General features: G+C 45.3%; 2 protein-coding genes across 37 annotated transcripts in view; one reads left to right on the plus strand and one right to left on the minus strand.

Moving 5' to 3' along the window:
• Positions 1 to 9,523, plus strand: part of Inpp4a (inositol polyphosphate-4-phosphatase type I A) — a 118,328-nt gene extending 108,805 nt beyond the window's left edge. For 19 of the 36 annotated variants that reach the window (XM_087567792.1, XM_087567795.1, XM_087567798.1 and 16 more), the window contains one exon: positions 6,864 to 9,523. In XM_087567792.1, the coding sequence (XP_087423918.1) occupies positions 6,864 to 6,996 (133 nt within the window). In that variant the 3' untranslated portion in view covers positions 6,997 to 9,523. Of the gene's footprint in view, positions 1 to 2,134 lie in introns of all 36 variants that reach the window. The other 17 variants (XM_087567766.1, XM_087567789.1, XM_087567794.1 and 14 more) reach the window with 1 other exon arrangement.
• A 4,875-nt stretch (positions 9,524 to 14,398) lies between these two features.
• Coa5 (cytochrome C oxidase assembly factor 5) lies at positions 14,399 to 27,805 on the minus strand. The gene is made up of 3 exons (NM_001195488.3): positions 27,618 to 27,805; positions 26,125 to 26,208; positions 14,399 to 17,995 (listed from the first exon to the last, which is right to left on the minus strand). The coding sequence occupies exons 1-3, from the start codon at positions 27,714 to 27,716 to the stop codon at positions 17,954 to 17,956; spliced, it is 225 nt and encodes a 74-aa protein (NP_001182417.1). The 5' UTR covers positions 27,717 to 27,805; the 3' UTR covers positions 14,399 to 17,953.
• Positions 27,806 to 27,813: the final 8 nt, after the last annotated feature.

Raw genomic sequence — 27,813 nt, forward strand, 5'->3', positions numbered from 1 at the left:
AAATCCAGTGGGCCTCATACAGAAGGAACACATGAAAGGAGAAAGGACCCTTGTGGAGAAGCATGTCTACAGGAAGAGGAAGAGGCTTGGGGTGAAAATGACTAAAATTCATGATATAAATGTATGAACCTGTCAAAACAACTTTAAGGGCTGTTGAGATGACTTAGTAGGTAGAGCCTTGCCACCAAGCATGACCTGGGTTTAATCACTGGGACCCACATGGTAGAAAGAGAGAACCAACTCTTGCAAGTCACACAGCCCCCGCCCCCAACATGGCACATGCCTATGCAACAAATAAATGTAATTTAAAAAATTTAAAAGCACATACCGTACTGATCTGCATCCTCCAACCGGTCCCCATCTTCCACAGTTACCGTCTCTCAATCTATTAGTTTACTGATGAAGGCAGGGCCCTCGCCAGCCACTTCAAAGCAATGAGCACCTTTGTTCATGTTGAGCTTACACTGGGGCCCGGCCCAAGCCTTCAACGTGACCCTTTGGAGGAGGAGACCTAGAGCTGGACTGTAACCTCACACCTGACACAGCTCTTTTGGTTCCGCCTCTGTATATCTCTAGGGATTTGAACACAGGTTGATGAGTTGCACCTGCTCAGTGTCCTGGCATATGATGCGTGTTGAGACTCTTGGCTCAGAGGCTGTTAAGTTAGGGCTGTTTTGCTGTACTATTCACAAAAGAAGGACCCCAAGATAGTGAGGAGGACTGAGCTTCCAGGGAAATGAGCACACCTCCTGCTCTCCCTTCTCTATCTCACTCAGCCCACTCCCTGTCTGTAACTGCTAGAAGATAAAATTTCTACGGTGGGTACCCTTAACTTCAATTTGCTAGCAGACACACACACACACACACACACACACACACACACACACACACACACACACACACACACACACAAGCACCCACATCCACACCCTGGTAGAAGTAGCAATAATAATTGATCTGGAGTGGCTGCCCACACGTGAGACGTGAAGTCTGTATATGAACGTGAAGTTGGGTCTCCTTTCACCTACTCAGTTCCTGTAAGCCGTGCGGGCTAAGCCAGCACCCACCTGGCTGAGGCTGAACATAATGACACAGACAGAGGTGGCCCCTGTCCCATATTAGGAACTGAAATCCTCAAAGGCAGGCCCGCCCTCCTAGGCAGCCTCAGTGGCCCCACCAGGCAGCCCTGGCAGACATTGTGATCATCAGTCAGTGCTTGCACAGTGTCCCCTTGCTTTCACAGCTACAGAAGGTGTCTTGAGCCCCCGCCTACTCACTTCCCCCTTCCCTCAGAGTGCCAGCCACGTCCCCGAACGGGACATGCGTCAGTGTTGCCATTTGCTAGGTAGGGATGCCGCTCCTCAGTCCTGTGGTTCCAAGTACCATCCAGCTTCAAAACCTCATGCTAATTAGCATAGCTTACCACTGAGCCACAGTCAGCCCCCAGGATATTGATTCTTTAGCATTAAAAGAAGGGAAAACCCCCAATTTCCAGTATGAATTTTGCAGACTCCATTTGAAGGACCATCTTCTAGAACAGTCCATTACAAAGTAGGGGGACAAGATTGCTTCCCCCTCTGACACACCAAGACTTGAGGCAGGCGTGGGAGGATGAGGCCTGGGATTGACACCCAGGTGAACGACTTGTTTGTGTGGCTCAAGAGGCAGCTTTGCACCCAGGCGTCTGTGAGAAGGTCAAACCCCATGGTTCTTCATGTTCAGCTTGCTTCTCAGAGATGCTCATCTGCAGCATGCGGCACGGCAGCGGGTGGGCGGGCGGCATGGAGCTGTGCTTGGCGAGCTGAGAGAGGGTGAACATGGAAAACCATCCTTCAGCCTGTGTGTGTTTACTTTGGCGGATGCAGTATTCTTTTCTTATCTTCACTTCTCTTCTCCCCTTCTCTTCCTGTAACTGTGCGGTTCTGTTTGGTCTTCTGTTCACACTTCTCTGCATCTCTTTTTTCTTTCTGTTGTGGCTCATTCCATTTTTCTTTTTAAATCTTATCTTTTGGTTCTCCTTTCTCCCCATACTTTTGGGTAAACCCATCGCATGTGTCTTTTTCTTTCCTTTTTTTTCCCCTTTCTTTTCTTTTTCCCTTTTCTTTTCCTTTCTCCCAACTTTTCCTTTTCACAGCATTGGAACACGGGAGGTAGTCACGCAGAAGAACTTGAGCGGCCTGGTGCCCATCCGAGACCTAAGGCTAGACCCCAGCCTCCTTTGTTCCATTCCTCTATTAGCTCTGAGCCCCAATTTACTGATTGTGTGGCTCTTTCTGAGCATAGCATACCTGGTGACCAAATTGCGCTGCAAATAGATATTTGAAAAATTAGTCACAAGACAGACAAAAGTGCCCGAATATGTCCAGCCACCGTGTACCAAACTGGACAGAAGGAAGGTGTCAAAGCAAGGTCTGCCAAGAAATATCTCATGCCTTACAGTTTGCCGTTTTGTTCTTCTGAATTGTATATACCTGCCAAATTCTTTCATCAAGAGGACTTGTTCATTCCGATTGTGTGGTGTCTTCAGTGCTTGTAACATGTTCTTCTGGTGCCTGTGACTGCAATACTTAGCTGGCCTGGGATTACTTGTACCAAATATCTTCTGATGTGTAACTATTTATTACCTGTACATCTTGTGTGCCCTGTTCCAAGAGAAAGGGATGCTGTCTGAAAAGAATTTGTACATTTGATACTATTCCTGAAGTGTATTGCTAACCTTCCTTGCCTTTTGACGAGAAAAAGATGCTTATCCACTGGTTTACCTAGATGCCCCTATGGAATCGGACTGCACTTCCTGCTTACCTTTCACAGCGTAGTCCTGGGAGTGCAAGAGCAAATAGCTTGCAGTCACACTTCTTTGCTTCTATTTCTTTCCATTTGGTGATGACACCACTGTGGACACAGGAGCACATGCCACCGAGGCCAATACCCAGATTACATGTTGCATGTGACTTCAGGGTTGTTCTTAATACAAGTACTAGTGAGAGGTATATGCTTTTTCTTGAAATAACTTTTTTTTTAATTTAAAAATTATGTGTTTAGTTCCAGATAAAATCTAGATATCTTTTTTTCTTTAACTAATAAAATAAGGTTAATAATGAACAACAAAAAAAAGCAAACTGTTCTAAAAGAATGAGGCTTAAGTTTTGGCAGTTTTGAGACTTGGAGCTGTGAGAAGGAGGGATCCCTCTGGGTTTTGCCACTGTTGCTCTTAATTTTAACATGGTACTGCTCCTGAAACAGGATGGCCAGTGACCCGGACATTTATATGTGGCAGAGAGTAATTGTCTTCTATAAAAGTAGCCAAGTTACCTAGGAATCAGTCCACAAGCCTTGTGTAAGACATAGTGAATGGCTTCTCCGTTGTCTGGTTCATATTAAGTCATGTTTCCGGTGTTGACCTCCAGTTGGATGAAGGGGAATTTCTTTTCACAAGTCTGGTGGAAAACCTGGAGTGACTTAGAGAAACCAGAGTTTCTAGTATCTTGCTATTTTTCATGTTCACAAACCCACCCCCCACAAATTTAGCCCTTCTGTTCTCTCCCCAAGACTTCTTGACCATACTTGGAGGATTTTCTCTGGTTTGGATTCCACCAAAAGAGTAAGGTCTAGGAGTTGCAGAAGCAGTTCGTAGTGAATACCAGATGCCAGACCGGATCTGTAAACTAGGCTGAGTAGGCCTGTCCTTCTTTGTAGATCCTAGCACTGCAGGATCTCCAGGGTAGGCCTCACCTCTGTGTCTCCACATAAGCAGGTCTATATGTCTCTCCTAGTAGAAGCATGGTGACAGCTCTATGGCATCTTTCAGTTTAGTGTCTCACCCATTGTTAGTCACCAGACAGACATTCGATGGCTCTTTGAAAGAATACTTCCACCTCAAAGCATGTGCTGCAAGCCTCTAACACCATCTGTTTGCCTCATCTGAATGGGGGAGAAAGCACCCATAGCCTCCTTCCATGCGCATTCCACAGCCTCCCATCCCTTGCTCCTGGTCCATACCCTCCTGATACCATGGAGGTGACTCAGGAAGGCATCATTTCCAGGGTTGTGCTGTGGCCAAGCAGAGAGAGACCATATACAGGTGAGGGCGGTCTACAGAGTAACTACAGAGACCGCACCCTTGTCCCCTAGTCTATTGCAGGGACTCTCTCTCTGGACCATTATATACCCGAGAGGAGCAATGGCTGGTTAGACAAACCCCCGCCCCCAGCCCTGAGCAAGAGGCTCCTGTCAGGGCTCCATGGTCTGTTATGGGCGGGCCAGCCACCCTTCTGAGGGGATAAATGGGTCTGAAAAGCAAGCACTGAGGTTCCTTGTTCCTCCTCCAGGGCTTAGCAGAATGCAGAACCCCACCCCAAAAGGCTGACTTTGGGGTAAACCCCAGCACTGGGATTTGAGGTTTGCATTTCTTTTTTTCCTCTGACATACTAGGGAGGCCAGGAGACCAACCTGCAGTGTACTCTTCTTTTATGCTGTATTCTGATGTCATTAAGGCCTTTTGCTCATGAAATGAAGCCAAATAGACATTCAGAATCTTGTCCGCTTCAGCGAGAAATGAAGAGAGAGCATGAAGAGAAGCTCCGAGCTAGGTCACTGTTGGTGCTGGGTGATGGCCTCTGTGTTGCTTCTGAGCTGCACTTGGAGACAACCAGTGACTGTTGCACCCTCTGCAGCAGCAGCCTCGGCACAGAGACCCAGATTCACAAGGGGTTCGGTGCCCTAGGAAATAGCTGTGCAAGTTCTCTGAGCCAGGCTGACTGGCACTGCTCCCCATGTGTCATTCAGACCGAGACACTGAAGCAGAGACATTTCTTCCACACAGTCACGCCCCATGTCTGCTATGGCATGGCCTAGACATGGGGCCTTTAGATGAACTCTGAAGTGGAAAGCCCCCAGAAAAGTAAGAGCAGAGGTGTTTAAGATTGTCCTTCATAGTTTCCATTCAAGCTTCCAAAGTCCATGTCCTTCAAATTAGGGAGAACGAAAAATAATCACTAGTTATACAGTAACTAAATTTTTATTGCTAAAATCTTCCAGAAGCCTCCTCATGTATTATTGTCCCTAAAGTCACTGTAGCAGTGTTGTCAGTGAGGTGTTCTGCCTCAGGCCTCCATGCTGGACTCTGGAGACCTTGTCCCAAGCCTTCCAGCCAGGTCATGGACACCAGCTCATGTCAGCAGTGGTGGCACTCAGAACAGGCATGCTAGCCTGCACATAAACACAAGTTGAAGGCACAGTCTAAACTGTAAGTTCATGTATTCGTGTACAGCATATGCAGCCAGCTAAATGCAGTGTTAGCTCTGTGTGTGAATACAGGGACTGTCAAAGTTTTTAAGTTACCGTTGGGCATTTATTGGGTAGGTAGGTGGGTTTGAGGACCCTTCCGTATAAATGCAGAAGCCATGTGTGAGTAGGGAACCTCCAAAGGCCACAGCAGACCCACTGTGCTCAGGAGCCCACGGCTCTGCTGTAAATACATTTCTATTTTATCCGATCCCTGAATGTTCAGCTGATGCTGTCTTTGGCTCTGGATGGCCCAGGCTTTGCTCAGCTGTCACATGCGGCCTAGGGCTTGAGGCTGTGGAACAAAGATGTGCACATGTGTGGCTGGAGCAGTCAGTGGCTGAGCAGTTGCTTTTCTAGCCTGCCTGTGCGCACTCTTTTGAGTAAGCACTTTGGCTCACCAAACCCCCAGACATGCCCTTAGTAAGGGACTGTCATCTTCGTTCTGAAAGGCTTCAGCGTTACTTTTTTTTTTTTTTTAAATATATGCCTCATGGTCTTCATGAATTTTGAAATACTTTTTCAAACCACTGCTTCTTGGTAACTGCAATTTTACATCTCAGGAAGGAATTTTCCTGAACTTGATAACTGCCTGATTTCATTGCAACTCTGCTAACATTTTGAAACAGTAAGTTTCACTGCATGTAGAGAGGCACTCGCAGTCAGCATCACTTTTGGCTGTCAGTGTCAGACCCACCCCAGAGCTCTGCCCAGAACTCCCTTGAGGCTCCTCTGTGGCCTCCCTGGCTCCTCGTCCTCTCGGGCACCATTTGTTTAGCCTCTGGGTTGCTATGACATCCCTCCATCAAGTGCAGCTGGGATCCGTGTTGGTGACGAGTTCTCTCAGGGCAGAGTGGCTGTGGGCTCACATTGGACTCAGAGGGTCTTGTAGGAGAAGCGGCCACAATGGAAGCAGCCCACGTGGAGAGTGGTGGCATTCGAGCCCCTAGAGGTCAGGAGAGCCTGATCAATAGGCTGGGAACCCGGTCTGCAGACAGCCAGCGAGCAAGCGAGCGTGTGGGCCCGTGTGGGTGCTTTGCACTGGAACACTGCCCCTACCTAGGTGTGGAGACTGATTGATCAGAGCAGCCTCCTCAGCCACAGGATTTTTGATACCAGTTGAATTCTTCGAGGAAAATCAGCATGTGGAGTTTGCGATGGTCACAGCTTTTGCTAACATACAAAAGGTACAGTGTTTCAGAGGCCATGCCAAGAGTGAGATATCCCGTTCATTCAGTTTGCTGTCGAACAGTCTTTGAGCCACAGGTTATACTAGAACCCCAGATAACCAAACCCAAGATACACGCAAAATCATGTCTTTTAAAGACTTGTGTCTGCTTAGATACAACGCGGCTCTGGGAGTCCCAGCCCACAGCGGCACCCAGCATGTGTCTGTGTCTGCTTCTTAGCTGCTTTGTTCAGAACCTCCATCGTGTGTGCTTGTTGTAAACGAATCCAGCAGCCATTTTGATTAATCTTTTTTTAATGCTGTGGAAATGATCGGTTCATTTCATCGTAGTTGAAGTCTTTTCTTTTTTCCTTTTTCACTGCTGTCATTTCTTGTGCTTGTTTTTCCCCAGTGAGGGTTGTCGGCGAGAAAACACAATGAAGAATGTTGGAAGTCGCAAATATGCATTTAACTCCCTGCAGCTGAAGGCCTTCCCCAAGCATTACAGGCCTCCAGAAGGGACTTACGGAAAAGTTGAGACATGAACACACGGTGTCCTCTAATTAGCTGTCATGTAATCAATGTGGGTCCCTCTAGTGTCACATACGATTCTTCAAGAAGACCTGAAGGATTGGTTTTTATTTCTGTGTTTTTAAAGACATGTCACTGGAGAGTCCACGGAGCATGATTTTGTGCTGGAATCTGTAGGGTTACGTGTGGGTCGATAGCGTGGATAGCAACAGCCGCCCTCAACCACAGCTTTCAGCTGTAACTGTACAGTTAATGTCATAGTTCCTAGAAGATGCCAGCTAGGTCTCATACAACTCCAGCAGGCTTTCTCAAATAGCCACTTAGGCCCTGCTCACCCCCTTTACCTTTCTATTCAGTAACTCACAAGTGAGCACTGACTTAAAATCTTCTTTCAAAAAGACTGACTATAAAGCAGGAAGTACCTAACCTGTGCACTTCAGGTCCCAGGTAGAGCAGCAGGTAGAGCAGCAGGTAGAGCAGCAGGTAGAGCAGCAGGTAGAGCAGCAGGTAGATGCTGACTCAGCTGGGGGAGAACCTCCATGCTATGACAGGCTGGTGCTCGTGGCCCTAAAAGGCCACCAAGCTCTGTGAACCGAAAGTGGAAGGAAAGCTTGGTTGGTCACACCAGGAGCTCACACACCTGGAGCCACACTGTTCCTGCCCCTCACAAGTCATGGATGAGTGTCTGCTTAAGATGTAAAGCCAGTATTGAGGTCCCTGGACTCTGCCCCCACCCCACCCCCACCCCACCCCACCCCCACCCCACCCCCACCCCACCCCCACCCCACCCCCACCCCACCCCACCCCGGATGCTCCGTGTATGTTTAGCCCTACCCCACAGGGTGTTTCTCCCTTTGTTCTCCAGCAGTCAGGACCTTCAATGTGGCTTGTCAGGTGTCTGGGATTTAGGGCCAGAGAGACAGTAGAAACTTAGATATTTTCAAAGTAGATGTTCTTCTGGGAGCTTCGTAATAGTCTTCTAGAAGACCATAAATCATGTTTGAATGTCTAGAGAAAGCATCTTAGTTTCTGGTTTGCAATGATGGTTACGGTCCCCCTTCTGTTTCACGGCTATTGATAAACAGTTGAAACTGTCCCCTACCTTGAGAGTCTGAGATGAGATTATGGAACAGGGAATGAGGGATTTTGTAGACACTGTAATCTGCTCATCTTTTACAAGGTGACGGTGAGTCTTGTCTGCACGTGGCAGATTTTTTTCCTTAGAGATTTATATGTTTATAAGTTCTGTTCACCGTAATTCTGTTTACATGTTATTTAAAAGGCTGTAAAAAGAAATGTATATGAACTGTATTCGTGACACTGATACTAATGACCTGTGACCACCATGGGAACTCGTAGGCAAGTCTAGGTAGTTTTCTTTTGGCTCCTTTAGAAAAACAGCTAACAGCTTGGATCTGAGGCATTTGAGGTATCAATAGGACCAGTCTTGGCAAGAGACAGGGAGGGTGCGGGCATCCCTCTACCCCAGTGTGCAGACAGCCTCCTGTCTCTGGTGCCTGCTGGGAGGAAGATGTGCCCTGCTAAGGGGTGGTGTGGCTCACTGCCCCACCCTCAAGGCAAGGCACTGTGGAAGGTGAGTGGCTAAGCTCTCTTTACCCAACCCTTCCCTCGGGTCTGCTCTGCTGGTCTCACATTGTCCTGAAGCCTCAGGCCCTGATCAAAGATGGCTGAGTCTCAGTGCGGCGGGCTAAGCCTTTTAACTTGTTGTTGGTTCACTTACTCTTAGCTTTTAGTTTTTGTTCGTTCATTTTTTTCTTATTTTGACATCACTGCCTTTTAAAAATATTTCTTCAGATTTTAGAATGAAATGTTTCCCATGTTCTCCAGCGTTCCTTTCTGTCCACAGGGCATTTGACTTGTCCACAGGGCATTTGACCTGTCCACATTTATAAAGGGAACAGGCGAAGCTGACTTATTTGTCAGCTTCTGCATGTGAATTCTTGTCTCAGTTTCTGTTTATAATATGAATCACTGTAAAACTCTAAGACTTGGCTAATCACGTAAAAGATTGTGGCTTCAGTGTTTTCTCTGAAGGCATTGTGACTGGCTTCCAGAGCATCACACACGCCCCAGAAGGGTCATCTCGCACAGCACAGGCTCAGCAAGGCCCTGGGCCGCTCACAGGAGGCCGAACTGTTCCCTGTGGGAGGAAAACAGTTCTACAGCTTTCCAGTGAACAGACGTTCCGTCCGGCACCTTTCCCCATTTAGGAAGGAATGTGCAGTCTCTGGGCGGTGGGCATGCCGTGCGGATCCTGTCAGAGCTCCTGCAGCACATCTGCCTTTACTGTCCTTTAAGGATGTATAAATGCTGTACAGTGCTGTTGTATCTCCCGACACGTGTTTTCGCTCAGCTTAGTGCATTTAAATACTTGTATTTATTTATTTGTTTGGGACAGTATTAATATATATGAACATATAGTTACTGTTTTATATATTATTAGCTTATTCAAAGCCATGTATGCTGTAAATGTGCTTGTCTTTAGAATGATAAATAATAAAAACTGACAAGAACATTGAACTCAGCCTCACTGGATTCAGTCTCCTACACTGGAAGGATGTTCTGTAGCCGGCGCCAGACTGCTGTGCCATACCTAGGCTTGGGGGCCAGAAGTCATATGCCTGCAAGTGGTGGGGGTCAGGAGAGACTACAGTCTTTTTAAACATGTTTTTAGTGAGTTTGAATTAAAGTGTATGGTTAAGAATGGGAACATTGTCAACTGGGGGACAACGGTAGGGGTATAGGAGGCAGCTCCCAGTGGCTGGCTCATTCTAAACCTGCTCTTAAGGATCCCAAGAGGGAAAGATAGCTTCTTATAGGTCTCTGTGACTATGTTTTAATCTGTTTTAATGCTACTTACTTATTGTGGTATGTGATGATATTTATGCATCTTAATACTATTTGTCTATTTGTATGCGTGTGTGTGTTGTGTGTGTGTATGTGTGTGTATGCATGTATGTGTGCATGTGTTGGGTGTGTGGAATGATGTGGGGTGTATGGGGTGGTGTGTGTATGCACACATGTGTGGGGTGTATGGGATAGTGTGGGGTGTGTGTGTGTGTGTGTGTGTGCATGTATCTGGTGTCCCCATACACTCATGTCAAAGTCAGAGGTCAGCTCCTAAGAGTCAGCTCTCTCTTCCTCCCACGGAAGTCTTGGTGAGCTCAGGTGGTCAGGTGTGTCAGCAGCAGTTGTTCTGTCACTTAAATACACCCTCTCCTTAAAGGCCCATGTGACCCAGTATGTAAGATCAGGAAGGAAGACAGACAAATATACTACTTTTTAAAAGGAGAAACAGACCAATTGGGAGTTCTCTCCCGTGAGCTCTGGGCAGGTGAGACGGTAGACATGGAACCTTGTGTGTATCAGGTTCTGCCTTCCCAGTGAGATCCTCGCATGTAGAGTGGGTCCAAGCAGGATTGCCTACCCACAGGTGTCAGCCCCAGTCATACCGTCCTCTCAGGGGCTAGTGGGTGACTCTAGTGGAAGAGCAAGTGGGGGCTTTACCGTGCTCTGGGTTGCAAGGACCCCTCTTCTCCCGTGGCCTATGGAGGCTTCTCCAGCAGTAACCACACTGCTGTCACCACCCAAGTTAGGACACAGGTCCCTGAGGAGTAGCATAAGAATACTGATGTCCTCGCTCCCCACACCTCACCTGTGCATGCACTCTGAATCCCTTATGGGCCTAACAGCAGTTTTGTGATAATTACCTGGAGCCTAGAAGACCAGTGTCTGTCAGTGAGGGACTCCTTTGTACCACTTTAGATTAAAAAAATGCTGAAGAGAACACTTAGCTCCCCTAGCAAGTGGGAGGAAACTGGCAAGTGATGGCTGCGCTCTTCTCCCTCCTTGCTCCTGTTGCTTCTCAGGCCCCTGAGAGCAGAATATCTAACTCTCCTGTTCCTTAGGATAACAGTCCTATAGAATAAGGACTTACATGCTGATGTCTCCTGCATATCTAGATCATCCCAGACTTGTTGAGAGTATAGATTCCTCTGGACACCCGGCCAGACCTTACCGGTCTGCTTGTGTGCCGCATCTGTGTGTACCTCAGGCACAGCGTGCTCTGACAGACCTGTGGACGTACTTCCTCCAGCTTGTCTGAACAGTGACCCCCGTTTCCATCCCGGATTACCCTCCCCCCAGACACTTATGGTCAAGTTCACTCTTGGAGCCTATGACTCCCTCCACTAACAGGAAATCAAGGGATTCCATGCACTACCAGCACCCCCACAAGCACACAGTAAGGTAGGCTGGCTATTTTTTGATTCATATTTTGGCTAACCAATCAGATAAATAGTATCTTTCCTTTTGCTACCTGTGTAAACCCAAAATTAAACCAAGAATGTCTATTTAATGGATCTGTATTGGTCAACCCAATCTGATTTAGCTTTGTTCTCTTAAAAATAAGTTTTAAAAAAGATTTATGTACTTATGTATATGAATACACTGTAGCTGTCTTCAGACACACCAGACAAGGGCATCAGATCTCATTACAGATGGTTGTGAGTCACCATGTGACTGCTGGGATTTGAACTCAGGATCTCTGGAAGAGCAGTCAGTGCTCTTAACCACCCAGCTACCTCTCCAGCCCCTTAGCTTTTGTTCTTTCTGCTTGTGTCCCAGGCCTTTAAATTATATCCCTGCACATATTTGCCCAGACTCTGCTTTATGAATTAGAAAACTTAAGTTCTTCAGTATAGCCACCTTGGGGTGACACTGTGTAACTCACCAGACTGTAGGTCTCTAAGTAAAAATGTGTGGTGGAATGGCCATAATGTCTTTCTCAGCAGCTTCTTCAGGGAAGGTCATTATTATTTCTACACACAGTGTAGACTATATCCTCAGACAGAGGGTAGGGATGCAGCTGCATTGTAGAGCAGGGAAGACAGTCCTGTCAAACTTGGAGAGTTCAGTGTCCCCAGTTAGCTCATCTCCACCAAGTTACAGGATCCCATTCTTTGCCACCTAGCACCCTCACTTTGAATGATGTCCTCCGAGGAGGAAAACTTGTGCATTGAAGACAACTTGTCTTTGTTTTTGGCAACTTCAGCCATGGACCACAGAAAGGTATATGTGGTGTGTGTGTGTGTGTGTGTGGTGTGTGGTGTGTGTGTGTCTGGTATGTGGTGTGTGTGTGTGTATGTGGTGTGTCTGTGTATCTGTGTGTGTGGTGTGTGTGTGTATGGTGTGGTGTGTGTGGTGTGTGTGTGTGGTGTGTGTGTCTGTGTGTGTATGGTGTGGGTGTGTGTCTGTGTGTATGGTGTGGTGTATGTGGTGTGTGTGGGTATGGTGTGTGTCTGTCTGTCTGTGTATGGTATGTGTGTGTGTGTGTGTATGGTGTGGTGTGTGGTGAGTGTGTCTGTGTGTATGGTGTGGTGTGTCTGTGTGTCTTTGTCTTCTTACATCATTCTGGAGAGGCTGAGAACATGCTGGTGGCAAAGCTAGAAGCCTCAGATACAAGAGCCCAATGATGTAGCCTGCGTGTGGAGCTGAAGACCAGGAAGCTCTCTAGGCACTTGCTGGTCTGAGTCTATCCTGGCAGGCAGTGCAGCGGTAAGAGACGCTTGCCAGAGCCTGTGGCACTGTCTGGCTTTCTCTGTCTCTGGTTCTCTTCTATCTAGGGCCTCAACCTACTGGATGGTACAGCCCACATTCCTGGCCTGCCTTTGCAGTTCCTCTCCTATGTCAGTCCTCTCCAAAGTGTCCTAACACACTCAAAAGAGGTGTTTTCTAACCCCGGGGACCCCTTAGTCAGGTCACTTAGATCTGCATCTTACCTTTCCCCTCTACCCTGGTCCATCCATCTGGAACACTCCTCTCCCTCCTGCTATTCTCATCATTTAAATTTCAGTTTATCATTTGCTTGTGAATGTATTTCATCTAAAGGATAGGTCATGTACATTTGGTCTATCTTGCCATTTACCTTTGTATTCATAAGGACATGGGGAATTCTTGCAATAAAGGAGCTACTCAGTTTACTGGATGAAGGCTGGCAGGACAGCTCAGCATTTTAAGAGCGCTTGTCGGGGCTGGGGATTTAGCTCAGTGGTAGAGCGCTTACCTAGGAAGCTCAAGGCCCTGGGTTCGGTCCCCAGCTCCGAAAAAAAAGAACCAAAAAAAAAAAAAAAGAGCGCTTGTCATTAAGCCTTATGAGTTTGCTCCCTGGAATCCACCTGGTGAACACCTCTGTGTTCACCCCACCCATGCCTCCCCACCCCTCAGTTTACTAAATGAAGATGAATAAATGATGAGTTTGTTGTGTTTAATAGAACCTTCCAATGCTTGCACTGTGTTGTCTCTTTCATTGTTACCACCAGTTATTTTAGAAGCAACAGAAGAGGACAAATTCACCAAGTCAAAGGACAGGGCAAACTTCGGACCACATTGTGGCAGCAGGAGCACAGTAAGTCTCTCTTGGGAACAAGTGAGAAGGTATCTTAGAGTTTCTATTGCTGTGACAAAACACCATGACCAAAAGCAAGTTGGGAGGTAAGGGTTTGGCTTACACTTTCATATTGCTATTTACTGAAGGAAGTCAGGACAGGAACTCACACAGGGCAGGAACCTGGAAGCAGGAGCTGATGCAGAGGCCATGGAGGGGTGCTGCTTACTGGCTTGCTCAGCTTGCTCTCTTATAGAACCAGGACCACCAGCCCAAGGATTGCACTGCCTACAATGGGCTGGGCCCTCCTCCATCAATCACTAATTAAGAAAATGGCCTACAGCTGGATCTTATAGAGCCATTTTCTCAATTGAGATTACCTCCCTTCAGATGACTTCAGCTTGTGTCAAGCTGACATAAACATGAGGTATGATGGGAGTCAGGATGAAGGTGACATGCCTTAAGTCATTTGATGACACTAAACATTCTATCTCCTTTCCTCTATACTGGTTATATTTAATACTGAAAATTATTTAAATCCAGCACTAGAAAGAAAAATCTGAAAATGAAATTTAGAAAAGTGGGTCAAGAAGATAGATGAGTGGGTGTACGTGCTTGTCACCAGGCACAAAGGCCTGAATTCCACTCCAGGACCCCTACTGTTCTCCAACTTCCACATGTGTGTGGTTGCATGCATATCACACTTCCTCAAAAGTGTAAAAACAACTGACAAAAATGTATCATCAAGGAACACGATGCTTAGGAATAAACAACCAAAAGGAGAAATGTAAAACACTGAAAACTTTACATTTTTGCTGTGATTAGACACCAATAAATGTATCTTGTGGGTTGGAGGAGTTAATGGTATTCAGATGTCTGTACTCAGGAGGTTAAATGAAGTCTCTATTCAAATGTCAACAGCACCTTTTCCTTTTAGAGATAGAAAAATATATATCCTGAAATACAGATTTCCAAAGAGTCCCATGTACATCAAATAATCTTAGAACAAATACTTTCTGATTTCAAATTTTTATTATAGAACACTTTCTGATTTCAAATTTTTATTACAGAACAAACATTTTCTGATTTCAAATTTCTATTATAATTCTCCAGTAATCAAAGCAGTGGCGTTGGCATGAAGGCAGACAGAGGTCATGGAAGAGACCAGGCTCAGAAACAGCCCCACCATGCACAGCGGGATGTTTTCCCACCAAGGGCAACATGCAAAGCCAGGTATCCACATGGGTAGAGTAGAAAGTCAGACCTTACATCTCACACACAAATGAACTCAAAATATACCAGAGAGCAAAGCTAAGAGCTAAAATCAAGTTTCCTAGGGCAAGCTGTAGTAGGCTCCCTTGGGTGGGTTAATGCTTTTGTGGATGTGACTACCAAAAATTCAACCAGAGCCAACGACCCAACTATTAATGGGCAGTGGACCTAAAGAGATTTCTTCAAACGATATATAAAGAAGGCCACCAAGCATATAAAACATGTGACATCAGTAGTCAGAGAGATGGGAAGCAGAAGCACTAGCAGATCTTAACACCTACTAGAACAGCCACTAAAAAAGAGTAAGACTCACAAGGACATGGGCACTTCTAATCTCTGTGCACTGCTGCCAGGACATACAATAGTGTGGTCACTATGGAGACTACGGCAGTGCCTACTAATAACAGCAGAGTTACCCTAAGACATACAATCTGCTGCGTGTATGCTAAGCAGGATCCGAGGGATATTTGTATATACATGTTCACAGCATAGTCAGGAGCTCCAGGGTGGGAACAACTGAGGTACCCACGGCTGGATGAGTAGGTAACAAGAAACATACAGCATACATACAACACACACTAAAGTCTAAAGTACTATTTGTCCTTACAAAGGAAACTCATACATGATACAAGCCTTCACGGCATTCTGCTACATGAACACGCACGCACACACACACACACACACACACACACACACACACGCACTGAGAATCTATGTATACCAGGCACTTAGGGTACTCAAATTCAGAAACAGGACAGAGAATGGTGATTGCCATGGAGAGAGAGTATGCCAAGACAGGGCAGGGAGGGAGGACCTGGCAGGGGCTGGGAGTCATTAGATGGGCTCACTGGGCATTTTCTGAGGTGGATGCAGAACTGGGCTGCAGGCCAACTGCACTGCACTGTGAATGTGCTCATCACGATACAGGCATATCTACATACTCACTATTTCTACTTAATTTTAAATATGGCCATGAATAAAGGTGTGTAACATTTTGAGAGCACAGGCCTACAGGTAAGAGGTAAAATTTAAAAATTCTTTAGTGAAGACATAAGCTTCTGTAAGTCCAGGTTAGGAATGGTTTCTTAGGATACACTGAAAGAAAAAACACATTGTTATTTTCCAATATGAAAACTGCTCTAGGCAGGAGCAGCGCCGTGTGCCTTCTGGGAAGTGAGGCGGTGAAAATGCTCACTCTGTGTACAAGGCTTTGGGGATTCCTGGCCAGCCTGGGCTAAGACGCAGAAAGGCAATATATAAAAATAAAAACTGTGCTTCAGAGAGCATCAAGACATTGAGAAGGGCAAACCACAAGTTGAGAAAAAAAAAATGCCAATTAATCTTTAAGAGATGAGTTGACCGTAAATAAAAAATCCTACAGAAAAACAGAAAGATAACCCAGCTGAAAGGCAGACTGTAGCCTGAAATAAACATTCTGCAAAGCAGCATAGAAAGCCAATGAACACATGAAAAAAAGCTCAGATTATTAGACATTAGGGAAATGCAAACCAAGATCCCAATCAGATGCCTCTTCATCTCAGGCAGAAAGTTGTGAGGGATGCTGGAGCCTAGATCCCACGAGAGCAGGAAATGGTGGTAAAACCACTGTAGGAAGTACAATTGAGGCTGTCATAATATGACCCCGGAGCTCCCCACTAGGGTCTGTACTAAATCAAACATTTCGAACTTTTTCACAGATGTTCATAGCATTAGTCAAAAGCCCCAAAGTAGAAACAGCTCAGAGTTCCTCTGCTCGCTGGAAGAAGACACACACGGTGTCTGTATACACGGAACACTATTCAGCAGTAATACATTACGGACTGATGCTACCTGAGAATAAACCTTTAAAACTTAGTAACAGAACTCAGAAAAGACCGGACTATGTAATTCCACTCGTCTAACAGATCTGGAATAGAGGAAAGACAGAGTGTGGGTTTCTGGAAAGGATGAGACTGTTCTGGAAGTAGATAGTGGTGACTGCCACCTGCTCCAGGAGCACTCTAAAATCCACGGGATTGTATAATTCAAAGTTCAATTATGTTATATGTGACTTTCTCCAAATAAAGCTCTATCTAGTCAAATGGAGGCATTTCATACAAACACATTTTACTCTCGGTTGACATTGAAGCACTAGTGGGAGGTGTGGCTCAGTGGTCAAGCTTTCTAGTATAGAAGGCGCACTACAGGGGTTGGGGATTTGGCTCAGTGGTAGAGCACTTGCCTAGCAAGCACAAGGCCCTGGGTTCGGTTCCCAGCTCCAAAAAAAGAATAGGAAAAAAAAAAAAAAAAAAAAAAAAGAAGGCGCACTACTCCACACTGCACGCAGACACCATGTTTGGGACACAGGCGGCAGGATTTAAGGGTGCAGTACCGTGCACTCCCAGTGGGGGCAGTATACAGAGCAGACTTCAGTGACACCCTAGGGAATCCTCACAGCTTCAAAACTTTTAACAGCAAGTGCACTTTCCAGTGAACTACGGAACAATATGGAAGCTATAATGACTTCAATGGCAAGAATCACACCAAAGATTTAGTCCTGATGGCTCTCTACTGTGTTAAGTGGTAAAAATAAAATGATCAGGGTTCTAAACTTTCCTAGCCACTTCATGTCACTGACATTTGTTATCTAGAGTGAATATCTGCTACATCATTTGCTGCAAGTTCCAGTGTTTAGGGATGAGGCCCATAACTCATCCTATGTTACTGTGAATGGTGTCGGCACAGTACGGGAAGACCATGATCTAGCCAGGATCACCAAGGGTGGGGCAGGAGCATATGACCAGAAAAGACCAGAGTTCTTCAGGAGGGTATGATTGTGGCCCAGCTCACACTCTTCTTTTTGGAGACCAGACCTTGAGGCTGTGGACTGTGGCTACTATCACCCCTTTATGAGGAGAGGGCTGGCCTAAAATTGAAACCAAGAAACAGACACGAGTTGGAGGAGGCTGACAACAGATTCTATGTTACTAACTATGCTGATTTCATGTGGCCTCCTGGATGCACATACTGTGTAATCTGATCAAGAGTCATCCTTGAACACACTCTCTCCATTGGGCAATTCACAAAACACAGTAAGTTCTTAACCCATAGTTGTTCAGTATCGTGAATCTTCTATAAATGACTTTAACCAGCAGAATCATTCAGAAACAGCATTGATCTGTTTTCTCTGGTGTACTTGGGAGGCCCAGAGGTTGAACAGATGTGGCAGCTACTGTGCTTCCTACTTTGATTCTTTTCTGTTAAGGACCAGAGAAAATTCTGAGTGGTTTTCATCTTCGTCCAACATGACATTATCAATATCCTTTTCTTCCTCTGAATCTTGATCTGGCATCCAACTGAAAACAAGCAGACAGACATTTACTCACATCTGGAATAACAGACACACTCTGGTAAGGGATGTCGGTAACTTTATGAAAGGAAACAAGCTTCTAGAAAACTCAGCTGAGCATGTGGTTAATGCTACAGCCAGCATTCAGGAGGCAAAGGCAGAGAGACTGAGAGCACACAGCTACGAGAGCTTGTACTAACAAAAGGAAACAAAACGTGCAAGCCACCAGAGAAAAGTAATGGACGGGGCACTACAAACAAAAGGCCAGCCCCAGTGAGGGCTGGCCAGTAAAGACCGACCTCCTGTGAAACTGAGCTTCCATGTTTGTTTCAAGTACACTCAATGCATGTTCTAGCAAGCCTACCTTTGCAAAGTCACATGTACTGGGTATTTTTAAACAGCAACTGGAAATATTCATGACACGATCATGGGATTAAAAATCCTCTGTTTCCTCCTCCCAGGCTGACCCTGAGTTCCTTTAAGCTCACAGTGGAGCCACTTCCTTTCGGGCACAGGTGGAGGAGAGTCTGAAGCTAGTATAAGGCAGAAGTCAATAGAGCTGTTCAGAAATATTGTAGCAAGGAATTATTTGAGACAGGCCTTATCAGTGAGTCTGACAGAGCACCACTTACAGCACAGCATAAAGCACCTACAAGCCTTTGTAAGAATATATAAATTATCTCTTTTTCTATACTACATACTATATACTATACTGTATTGTACTGTACTGTAATATACTATACATCAAACCCAAGGCCTTACCCACGCCAGGCCAGCACTCAACTGCTGAGCTACATTCTGTCCTTTTTATATGCTTTTTTGATAGGATGTCAGGAAGCTGTCCAGGCTGGCCTTGAACTTACTTGATAGCCCAAGAAGGCCTAAAACCTATTGTTCTCCTGCCTCAGTCTCTTCAGATAGCTGGCATCACATTCTGTACTACGGGCCTGACTGAGAGCCCTACTTTCAAAAACAAAATTCTCAAACGTGGGCTCATACGAGGACTTGTGCTCTGAAACAGAAGAACTGACCACATGGCTCAAAGGCATGTTCTCAGCTTCTCTCATGCCCAAACAGTGGCACTCCAATAGCTAAGTGTGTCACGGGGCACTTCGGAAGAATCATGGTATGTGTGATGGTTTGTATATGGTTGGCCAGGGAGTGGCACTATTAGAAGGTGTGACCTTGTTGGAGGAGGTGTGTCACTGTGGGCGTGGGCTTTAAGACCTTCACCCTAGCTGCCTGGAAGTCGTCTTCCACTAGCAGCCTTCAGATGAAGATGTAGAACCCTCAGTTCCTCCTGCACCATGCCTGTCTGGATGCTGCCATGCTCCTGCCTTGATAATGGACTGAACCTCTGAACCTGTAAGCCGGCCCCAGTTAAATGTTGTCCTTATGAGAGTTGGCTTGGTCATGGTGTCTGTTCACAGCAGTAAAACCCTAACTAAGACACATGGTCACAGCCTGGAAGAACAGTGTGAGAGTATGATAGAAGGCCTGCCTCTTCCTGACATTCAAGTCACTGACATTTTAAATTCAGAATTATTACAATTACTCAGAAGTGGCCATGTCTGCCAGAAGACCAGGAGGCTGCCCACAGACTCTCAGCTTGCTCTGTTCCCCAAGACTCAACTCCTCAGATCATCCGTTGCTCTGCAACAAAACAGCAGCTGCAGCCTGCCTGCCCACTGACCACAGCTTCTGTGGATCCCACAGACCATTCCCTCCTAACCTCCCACTTTCACTGTCATGGCCCTAGCCTCCAACACCGACAGGCACTCACTCCAGTGAACACATCAACTGAGCAGGCTGGGAGGATGCTCTCTGAAAACCCAGACAGGACACAGAAACCAAGGAACAAAACACTCAACAAAGACAAACACAGAAATCAGCACCTAGACCTACAATTACCCCAAACTCAGATGCCTAGATGTCTGCATAGAAACACAGTAACTGCCAGGGCAATATGTCTCCACTAGAGCCCAGCTGTCCCATCACAGCAGGCCCTAAATATTCCAGCATAGCTGAAGCACAAGAAAAGGACCTTAAAACCAACTATATAAAGATCACAGAGGTCCCTAAAGAGGAAGCAATAAGTCCCTTAAAGATATCCAGGAAAGCAGACAGTTGAAGGAGACAAAACACTTCAAGACTGAAAATGGAAACAGAAGCAACAAAGAAGACACAAACCGAGGGACTTCTGAAAATGAGAAATGTAGTCATTTGCACAGAAACTACTAAGGCAATAGGATACAAGAGATGGAAGAGAAAAATTGCAGGCATTGACGATCCAATAGAAGAAATGGATACATCAGTCAAAAAAAAAAAAAAAAAAAAAAGTAAACCTAAAAAGTCCTAACACAAAACATCCAGGAAATCCAAAGTGCTGTGAAAAAAACCAAACCTAAGAATCATAGGAATAGAAGAAGGAGAAGAGTCCAGCTCAAAGCCCAGAAAATATTTCAACAAAATCATAGAAGAAAAATTTCCTAACCTAAAGGAGATGCCTAAAAAGGTATAAGAAGCAAACAGAACACTAAATAAATACCAGAAAAGGAAGTCCCCTCAGGACTGCCCCCGAATCTTTTGCCTGCCTGTGGATCCCATTCCCATTGTCTGGCCTCGTGAGAGAGGAGGCACCTAGTCTGCAGTGATTTGATGTTCAAGGAGATACAGGGGGCGGGGGCTCCCCATTCTCAAAGGAGGAGAGGGGAGAATGGGAGGAGAATCTGTGTGAGACACATCACTGGGAGATGTGGGGCTGATGCTGAGATGTAAAATGAATAAATCCATTAATCAGAAAAAAGATCCCTCGCTGCATAATTAAACACTAAATATACAGAACTAAGAAAAAAAATACTAAAAAGCTGCAGGGTGAAAAGACTAAGTAACACAGGCAGACCTATTAAAATTATACCTGACCACAGACACCAGCCCAGACTACTATACCCAGCACAACTTTCAACCAACATGGATGGAGATTGCAAGGTGAAAAGACTAAGTAACACTGGCAGACCTATTAGAATTATACCTCCTTTCTCAGTGGAGACTCTAAAGCCATCAGATCCTGGGCAGATGCGAAACAGACTCTGAGACCACAGATGCCAGCCCAGACTATTATACCCAGCAAAACTTTCAACCAACATGGATAGAGAAGAGATATTTCAGCCCCAATGTGAAGAAAAACTCCAACCTAAGGAGGTTAACTACACCCATGAAAACACAGAAAGTAAATAATCTCGTACCAGCAAAACCAAAAGACAGGAAACATATATATACACCCACACAACCACCACAAACAACAATAACACTAACAAAATAAGAGGAATCAACAATCACTGGCCATTGATCTCTTTCAATATCAATGGTCTCAATTCTCAAATAAAAAGACACAGGCTAACAGAATGGATGTGAAAACAGGATCCCCCACTTCTGCCGTACCCAAGAAACACACTTCAACATCCAGGGTAATGGATTAGAAAATGATATACCAAGCAAATGGACCTAAGAGATAAACTGGTGTAGCCATTTTAATATTTAATAAAATAGACTTCAAAATTAATCAACAGAGATGGGGAAGGACACTACATACTCTTCAAAGGAAAAATCCACCAAGATGACATTTCAGTTCTTAACATCTATGCCCAAAATATAAGGGCACTCAAGTTTGTAAAAGAAATACTACTATTGCTGCTTAAATCCCATATTGAACCTCACACACTGACAGAGAGAGACTTCAATACCGACCAAACTTCATCCAGACAAAAACTAAACAGAGAAACCTTGGAGCTGAGACATTATAAACCAAAATGGACCTAACAGATATTTTTACACATTTCACCCAAACACAAAATATAGCTTCTTCTCAGAACCTTGTAGAACTTTCTTCAAAATTGACCACATACTTGGTCACAAGACAAGTCTCAGCAGAAACAAGAAAATTGAAATAACTCACTGTATCCTATCAAACCACTGCACATTAAAGCTGGATATCAACAACAAACAGAAAGCCTACAAACTCATGGAAACTGAAGAACTCTCTACTGAATGAAAAATGGGTCAAGTCAGAAATACAGACTTTCTAGAATTCAATACACAGCATACCCAAACCTAATGACATAATTGGTACAAGGCATTGTATTGGCATAAAACCAGATATACATTAATCAGTGGAAACTCTGACATAAACCCAAACATACATAGACCACTGATTTTTTTATAAAGAAGCCAAAAAATACACACTGGAAAAAGGCAGCATCCTCAACAATGTGTAGCACAATGAAAGCAATAATAGAAAAGTTCACAGAACAAAATGCCTACATTCAGAGAGAGAGAGAGAGAGAGAGAGAGCCCTCATACAACAACTTAACAGCACACCTGAAAGCTCCAAACAAAAAGTAAGCACATCCAAAAGGAATAGGCACCAAAAAATAACCAAACTAAGTCAATAAAATAGAAACATAGAGAACAATACAAAGAATGAAACAGAGTTCTTTGAGAAAATCAACTAATGGCAGAAAGAAAAAACATCAAAATTAACAAAATCTGAAATGAAAAGGGGAATAACAGAGGACACTGAGTAAGTCCAAAGACTCATACGGATGTACTTTAAGAACCTGCACTCTGGGGGTTGGGGATTTGGCTCAGTGGTAGAGTGCTTGCCTAGCATGCGCAAGGCCCTGGGTTCGGTCCCCAGCTCCGAAAAAAAAAAAAAGGAAAAAAAAAAAAAAAAAGAACCTGCACTCTGGGGGTTGGGGATTTAGCTCAGTGGTAGAGCGCTTGCCTAGCAAGTGCAAGGCCCTGGGTTCGGTCCCCAGCTCCGGGGAGGGGGGGGGGGCGGGGGAGGGGGGGTGGGGGGGGGGGGAGAAGAACCTGCACTCCTCCAAATTGGAAAAATCTAAAAGAAAATGGATAGTTTTCTCAGTAGGTACTATTTACCCTAATCAAGCCCTATTTACTTAAGGTGAGAAAAGCAATTTAAATAGACCTATAACTCCTAGTGAAATAGAAGCAGTCATTAAAACCCTCCCAACCAAAAGGAGTCCAGAACCAGATGGTTTTAGCACATAAGTCTACCAGACTTTCAAAGACAGGTTATTGCCAATACTCCTCAAATTATCCCACGATGCAGAAATGGAAGGAATATTTCCCAATTCATTTTCTGAGGTCACAGTTACCCTGATACCTAAACCACAGACTCAAAAACATATGATGAAATTATGAACAGAGATGCAAAAATTTCCTAATGAAATACTTGGAAACCAAATCCAAGAACACATTAAAAAGATCATCAAGTAGGCTTCATTCCAGAGATGCAGGGATGGTTCAATATACAAAACTCAGTAAATGTAATCCACCATATAAACAAACTGGAAAAAGAAGACATGAAAAGGCCTCTGATGAAGGCCTTTGAGAGATCAGGAGTACAAGGGACACACCTAAGCATAATAAAGGCAGTGTACATCAAACCTATAAAATCAGGGATAAGAGTTAGATGTGTACCACTCATAAGTGGACGTTAGGCATTAAGTAAATGATAATCAATCTACAATCCATACCTAACCTACAATCCTTAGGCCCAGAGAGATTAGGTCTAAGGGGATGAATGAATCTCCCTGGGAAGGGGATATAGAAGAGGTTTTATGGGTGGACAGGGGTGGGAGTGGGGTGGGAGGGATGGGATGGGATGGAAAGGTAAGATAGGGTAGAATGAGAAAGGGCAGGGAAGAGAAGCTGGAATGGGGGGGTTAGTATTTGGGGGATGGTGTGGAAACCTAGTGCAGTGGAAATTTCCTGGAATCTACACTGGTGGTCCCAATGGGTACTCCAGGTAATGGGAATATGAAGTCCCAATTAACCATCTCTTCTAGTTAGGCAAGGCTTCCAGCAGTAGGTCTGGTTACATTTAACTGGGTTGTTGGCCGAGAAAGTCCCATGGAAATCTCCAAACCACCCAGGTTGATGCTAAGATAAAGGGCTGCTCTCCACAAACTGATAGCAGGACACCCTCCCTCATTGCAGAGGACAACACCCACACAACTGACTGAACATGGAGGTGTTGTGCTGGTGCCTACACAAAGCCTTCAACCCAACATTCTAGTCTCTTTGGTGCAGGAAAGTACTCCACAGGCTACGAAAGAAACATAGTCACCAACCAGTCACAAAGCCTTCAACCTAAAATCTATAAAATATGTTAGTGCAATGGTGACTCAGAACTTGTGGAAATAGCCAAATCTTATTTGACTTAGAGCCACTGCATAAGAAGAAACCCATGCCCAATGCTGCTTGAGTAACCGAAAACCAGACTAGATAGCCCAAAGACCTAAGGTAAAATCAGACATGACTGGCAAAAACAAAACACACAACAACAAATGATTTCTAATGGTCTTCTGCTCTACTCATAGATTGGTGCCTTACTTAGTCATCATCAGAGGCTGCCTCTGGTTTCCTTCTAATTTGGAAATCTCCATCAAATCGCTCCCTGAGAACTCAGGGGATCCACCGGAAGAGGAGGAAAGCTTTTGAGTCAGGGGGATGGGGGACACCAGAAAAACAAGGCCTCTGAACCAACTGAGCAAGGTGCACAGGACCTCACAGAGACTGAAGCAGCAAGCACAGGGCCCACACCAGGTCCCCCGTGCATATATTCTCGCAATTACCTCAGTGCTTTTATGGAAGACTCCTGACTGTAAGGAGGAGTGGGTCCCAACTCTTTTGCTTGCTCTTGGGATCCTTTCCTCCTGTTGGGTTGTTGTGTCCAACTTTAATATGAAAGTTTTTGCTTCATCTTACTATATTTTATTTTGTCATGTTTGTTTGCTGTCTTAGAAGCCTAATGAGAGACAGAAAAGAAGTAGATTTGGAGGGGAAGGGAGCTGGGGAAGACCTTGGAGGAGTGGAGGGAGGGAAAACCATAAGGCTATAGTGTAAGAGAAAAGAACCTATTAAAAAACAAGTACTCAGAAGGCAGATAAAGTAATTATAAATATGAAAAAAAATGTTTTAGGAAGGAGAAAGAATGCATGCCCAAAAGTCACTGAGGAGATGAATGTAGGAGACTCTCCACGTCAGACGGGTTACACACGGCCAGACGTGGCAGCACACACCTCTAATCCCAGCACTTGTGAAGCAAAGGCAGGTGGATCTGAGTTCTGGGCCAGCCAGATATACATTGTGAGACCTTATCTCAAAACGAAAGAATAAAGGAGGAGTAGAGGAGGAAGAAAGAAAAGAAAGTAGTAAAGAATGTAAAATTGACTGAGCTATGGGTGAGATTTCAGGCAGGTGCCTGACATTTATGCCATGACACAGAATTAGCATTAACTCCTTTACTAATCTTTATGCCTTCCCAATGTTTGGACCATACTTTCAAATTCCTCACAAGCCTAAAAGCTGGAATCTTACACAGCTGACGTAACACAAGGGAAGATAAGAAAACTACACAGGGACAGAAAAATGGTGGAGAGTTACCACTCGGGAGACACAGCAGCATGAGAGCTTGTACTAACAAAAGGAAACAAAATATGCAAGCCACCAAAGAAAATGGATGGGGCACTACAAACAAAAGGCCAACCCCTACATCTCCCTTCTACTCTCCCTGGGTTTTGGTCTCCATCGTGCTGAACTTCTGTTCCGTCAGTTTCTTTATGAACAAAGGGAGCGAGCTCTCGGTGCAATCCCAAAGCCAGCAGACGCAGGCCCAGACCCATGCATGTGCCTTCTTTCGAGGAAAGCTCACATTTCTGGTTCACACTTTTTTCCTTGTAAAGTCTGTTTCTATCAATCTGTTTCTATCCCAAAGACCTGTGTAGACCTTGGTTGCACAGGGTCCCGGGCACTAGTGATGTCATTTGGGGTGCTCCTGCCACCACTTTCACTCCAAACCTCAAACACTGATACTTCCTCCTGGTCATGTAAGACAGAAGTGCCCACACTGTCCTCAGCCTGCTCAGCTTGTGTGCTCGAGGCAGCCACTCCATCAGATAACAAGGTGTGCTGCCCCCGGGCCCCACCTTCATCACTGGAGTCTCAAAGCCCTCACCCAAACCGTATCACTTCGACCAACTTCAGATCATTAAATCATTCACATTCAATTCTATGTCCGGCTAACATAAGCTTTCAAAATGGTTCACTTACCATTGATCTCTTACACTCAAAAAACGAGTACTGCAAAGCTCTACAGTTGCCTTCCTTCAAGCACTGCCGTGGGGACTTTCCTTCCTGTGACAGACAAACCAATATGACCATCTGAAAAACTGTCACACAAAGCGCAAGACCACTGTTCTTTGGAAAGTAGTTCTTTTCTTTTAAAAAGTTGATTTAAGAAAATTCTTAATCCCTTTTTGTTAACCTTGGTGGTTAAAGAAAAACAAATGTAAAGATTATCAAATAATGGAGTACTTTTGAGTCTGTTTTTAAATTTAATTTTATGGGTGTTTGCCTGCATGTACAGGTAGGCACCACATACAGACCTGGTGCCCATGGATGTCAAAAGAGACTACCAGATCCCTGGAACTGGGAGGTATAGAAGACTGTGCACCACCATATAGGGTGCTAGGACCAAATCCTGATCCTCTGTAAGAGTAAGTTGGCTTAACCACTGAGCCAACTATCTTTCCAGCCTCAGAACCTAAGATTTTTAGAACAAATCATTGATGTTTGTATAAGCCTTCCTATGGATGGGAACTGTGAATTGGATGCGTTAAAATAAGGACCTTTCAGTGTTGGTACTAAACTCTGTTTGAGTGTTAAGGGGGAGGGGAGCGCTGGAAAAATGGCTAAGTAAGCAAAGTTCTTGCTGTGCATGAAAGCTCCGGTTCAGCACCCACACAAAGAACGGGGCATGGTGGTGGCAGGAGCCTTTAATCCCAGAACTGGGTAGTGGAGACAGGCAGATCGGGTTAGTCTAGTCAATCAGGTTCACTGACATGCTTTACCTTATTAAAGGTGGAGGGGCTAGAAAGATGAGGCAGTGGGCTCTTCTGGGATCAAGGTCAGTAACGGGAAAACCCTGTTGAGTTCCCTCTGGAGTTTCAACTTTTCTGGCTTCCCAAGAGTCATGAAACCTAGTTCTAAACCTTCTCCCCACTCCCCTTTCTCCTATCTCCCACTGGGAGATATATTATGACCATCTAAGTTCATACCCTAAGTTTCTCTGAGCCCCTATCGTTCCTCGACTGTTTCCCGTATCAGCACATAGTATAAAGGCTTATGTTGAATTCCTCCCAGAATGCAATGCTGCAGGATTAAGATGGGTTAAAGATCGGCAGAGAGAAACTATGGGATACCATAAGATATTTCCATACTCCAGAAGCCAAGGAACCAAAATCTCCACCACAGATCAAGTAGCTATGCAGCGCAGGCGCAGGCGAGTCTCTGGAGGAGAGTGCCCAAAAGTGAGTGCCAGCACTCGGGAATCGCTTCTTGAACTGAGATAGCTGAATGTTTACAAAATCCTTAGGTGGGTAATAAGTTATCTCCCATTTAACACCAGTGAGAACTGGGGATGAGAGCTCAAGAGACCTGTTCAAAGTCAGGAGCGGACGCGCGACCTCTACCCTCGACATGACCTCCCTGGCAGGCCAACATGGAGCCAGTCTCGGCTAAGCTCTACCACCCAGATTCGCTACCTGGAGCACACAGGCCGACTGCAGCAGACATGCACCCAGATCCTCCTTCACGCCCGCACACGCGCCGCCCTCCGGCTTGTCCTCATAATACCGGGGCATGGCGGGGCCCACCGCCCTCACCACACCAGATCACGGCCTTCGGTCACCCTGGACCGCCCGAAAGGGCGTGGGCTACGCCCACTGACAAGCTAGAGGC

This window comes from Rattus norvegicus, chromosome 9 (genome assembly GCF_021556685.1).
Source record: "Rattus norvegicus strain SHRSP/BbbUtx chromosome 9, alternate assembly SHRSP_T2T, whole genome shotgun sequence".
Taxonomy (NCBI): domain Eukaryota; kingdom Metazoa; phylum Chordata; class Mammalia; order Rodentia; family Muridae; genus Rattus; species Rattus norvegicus.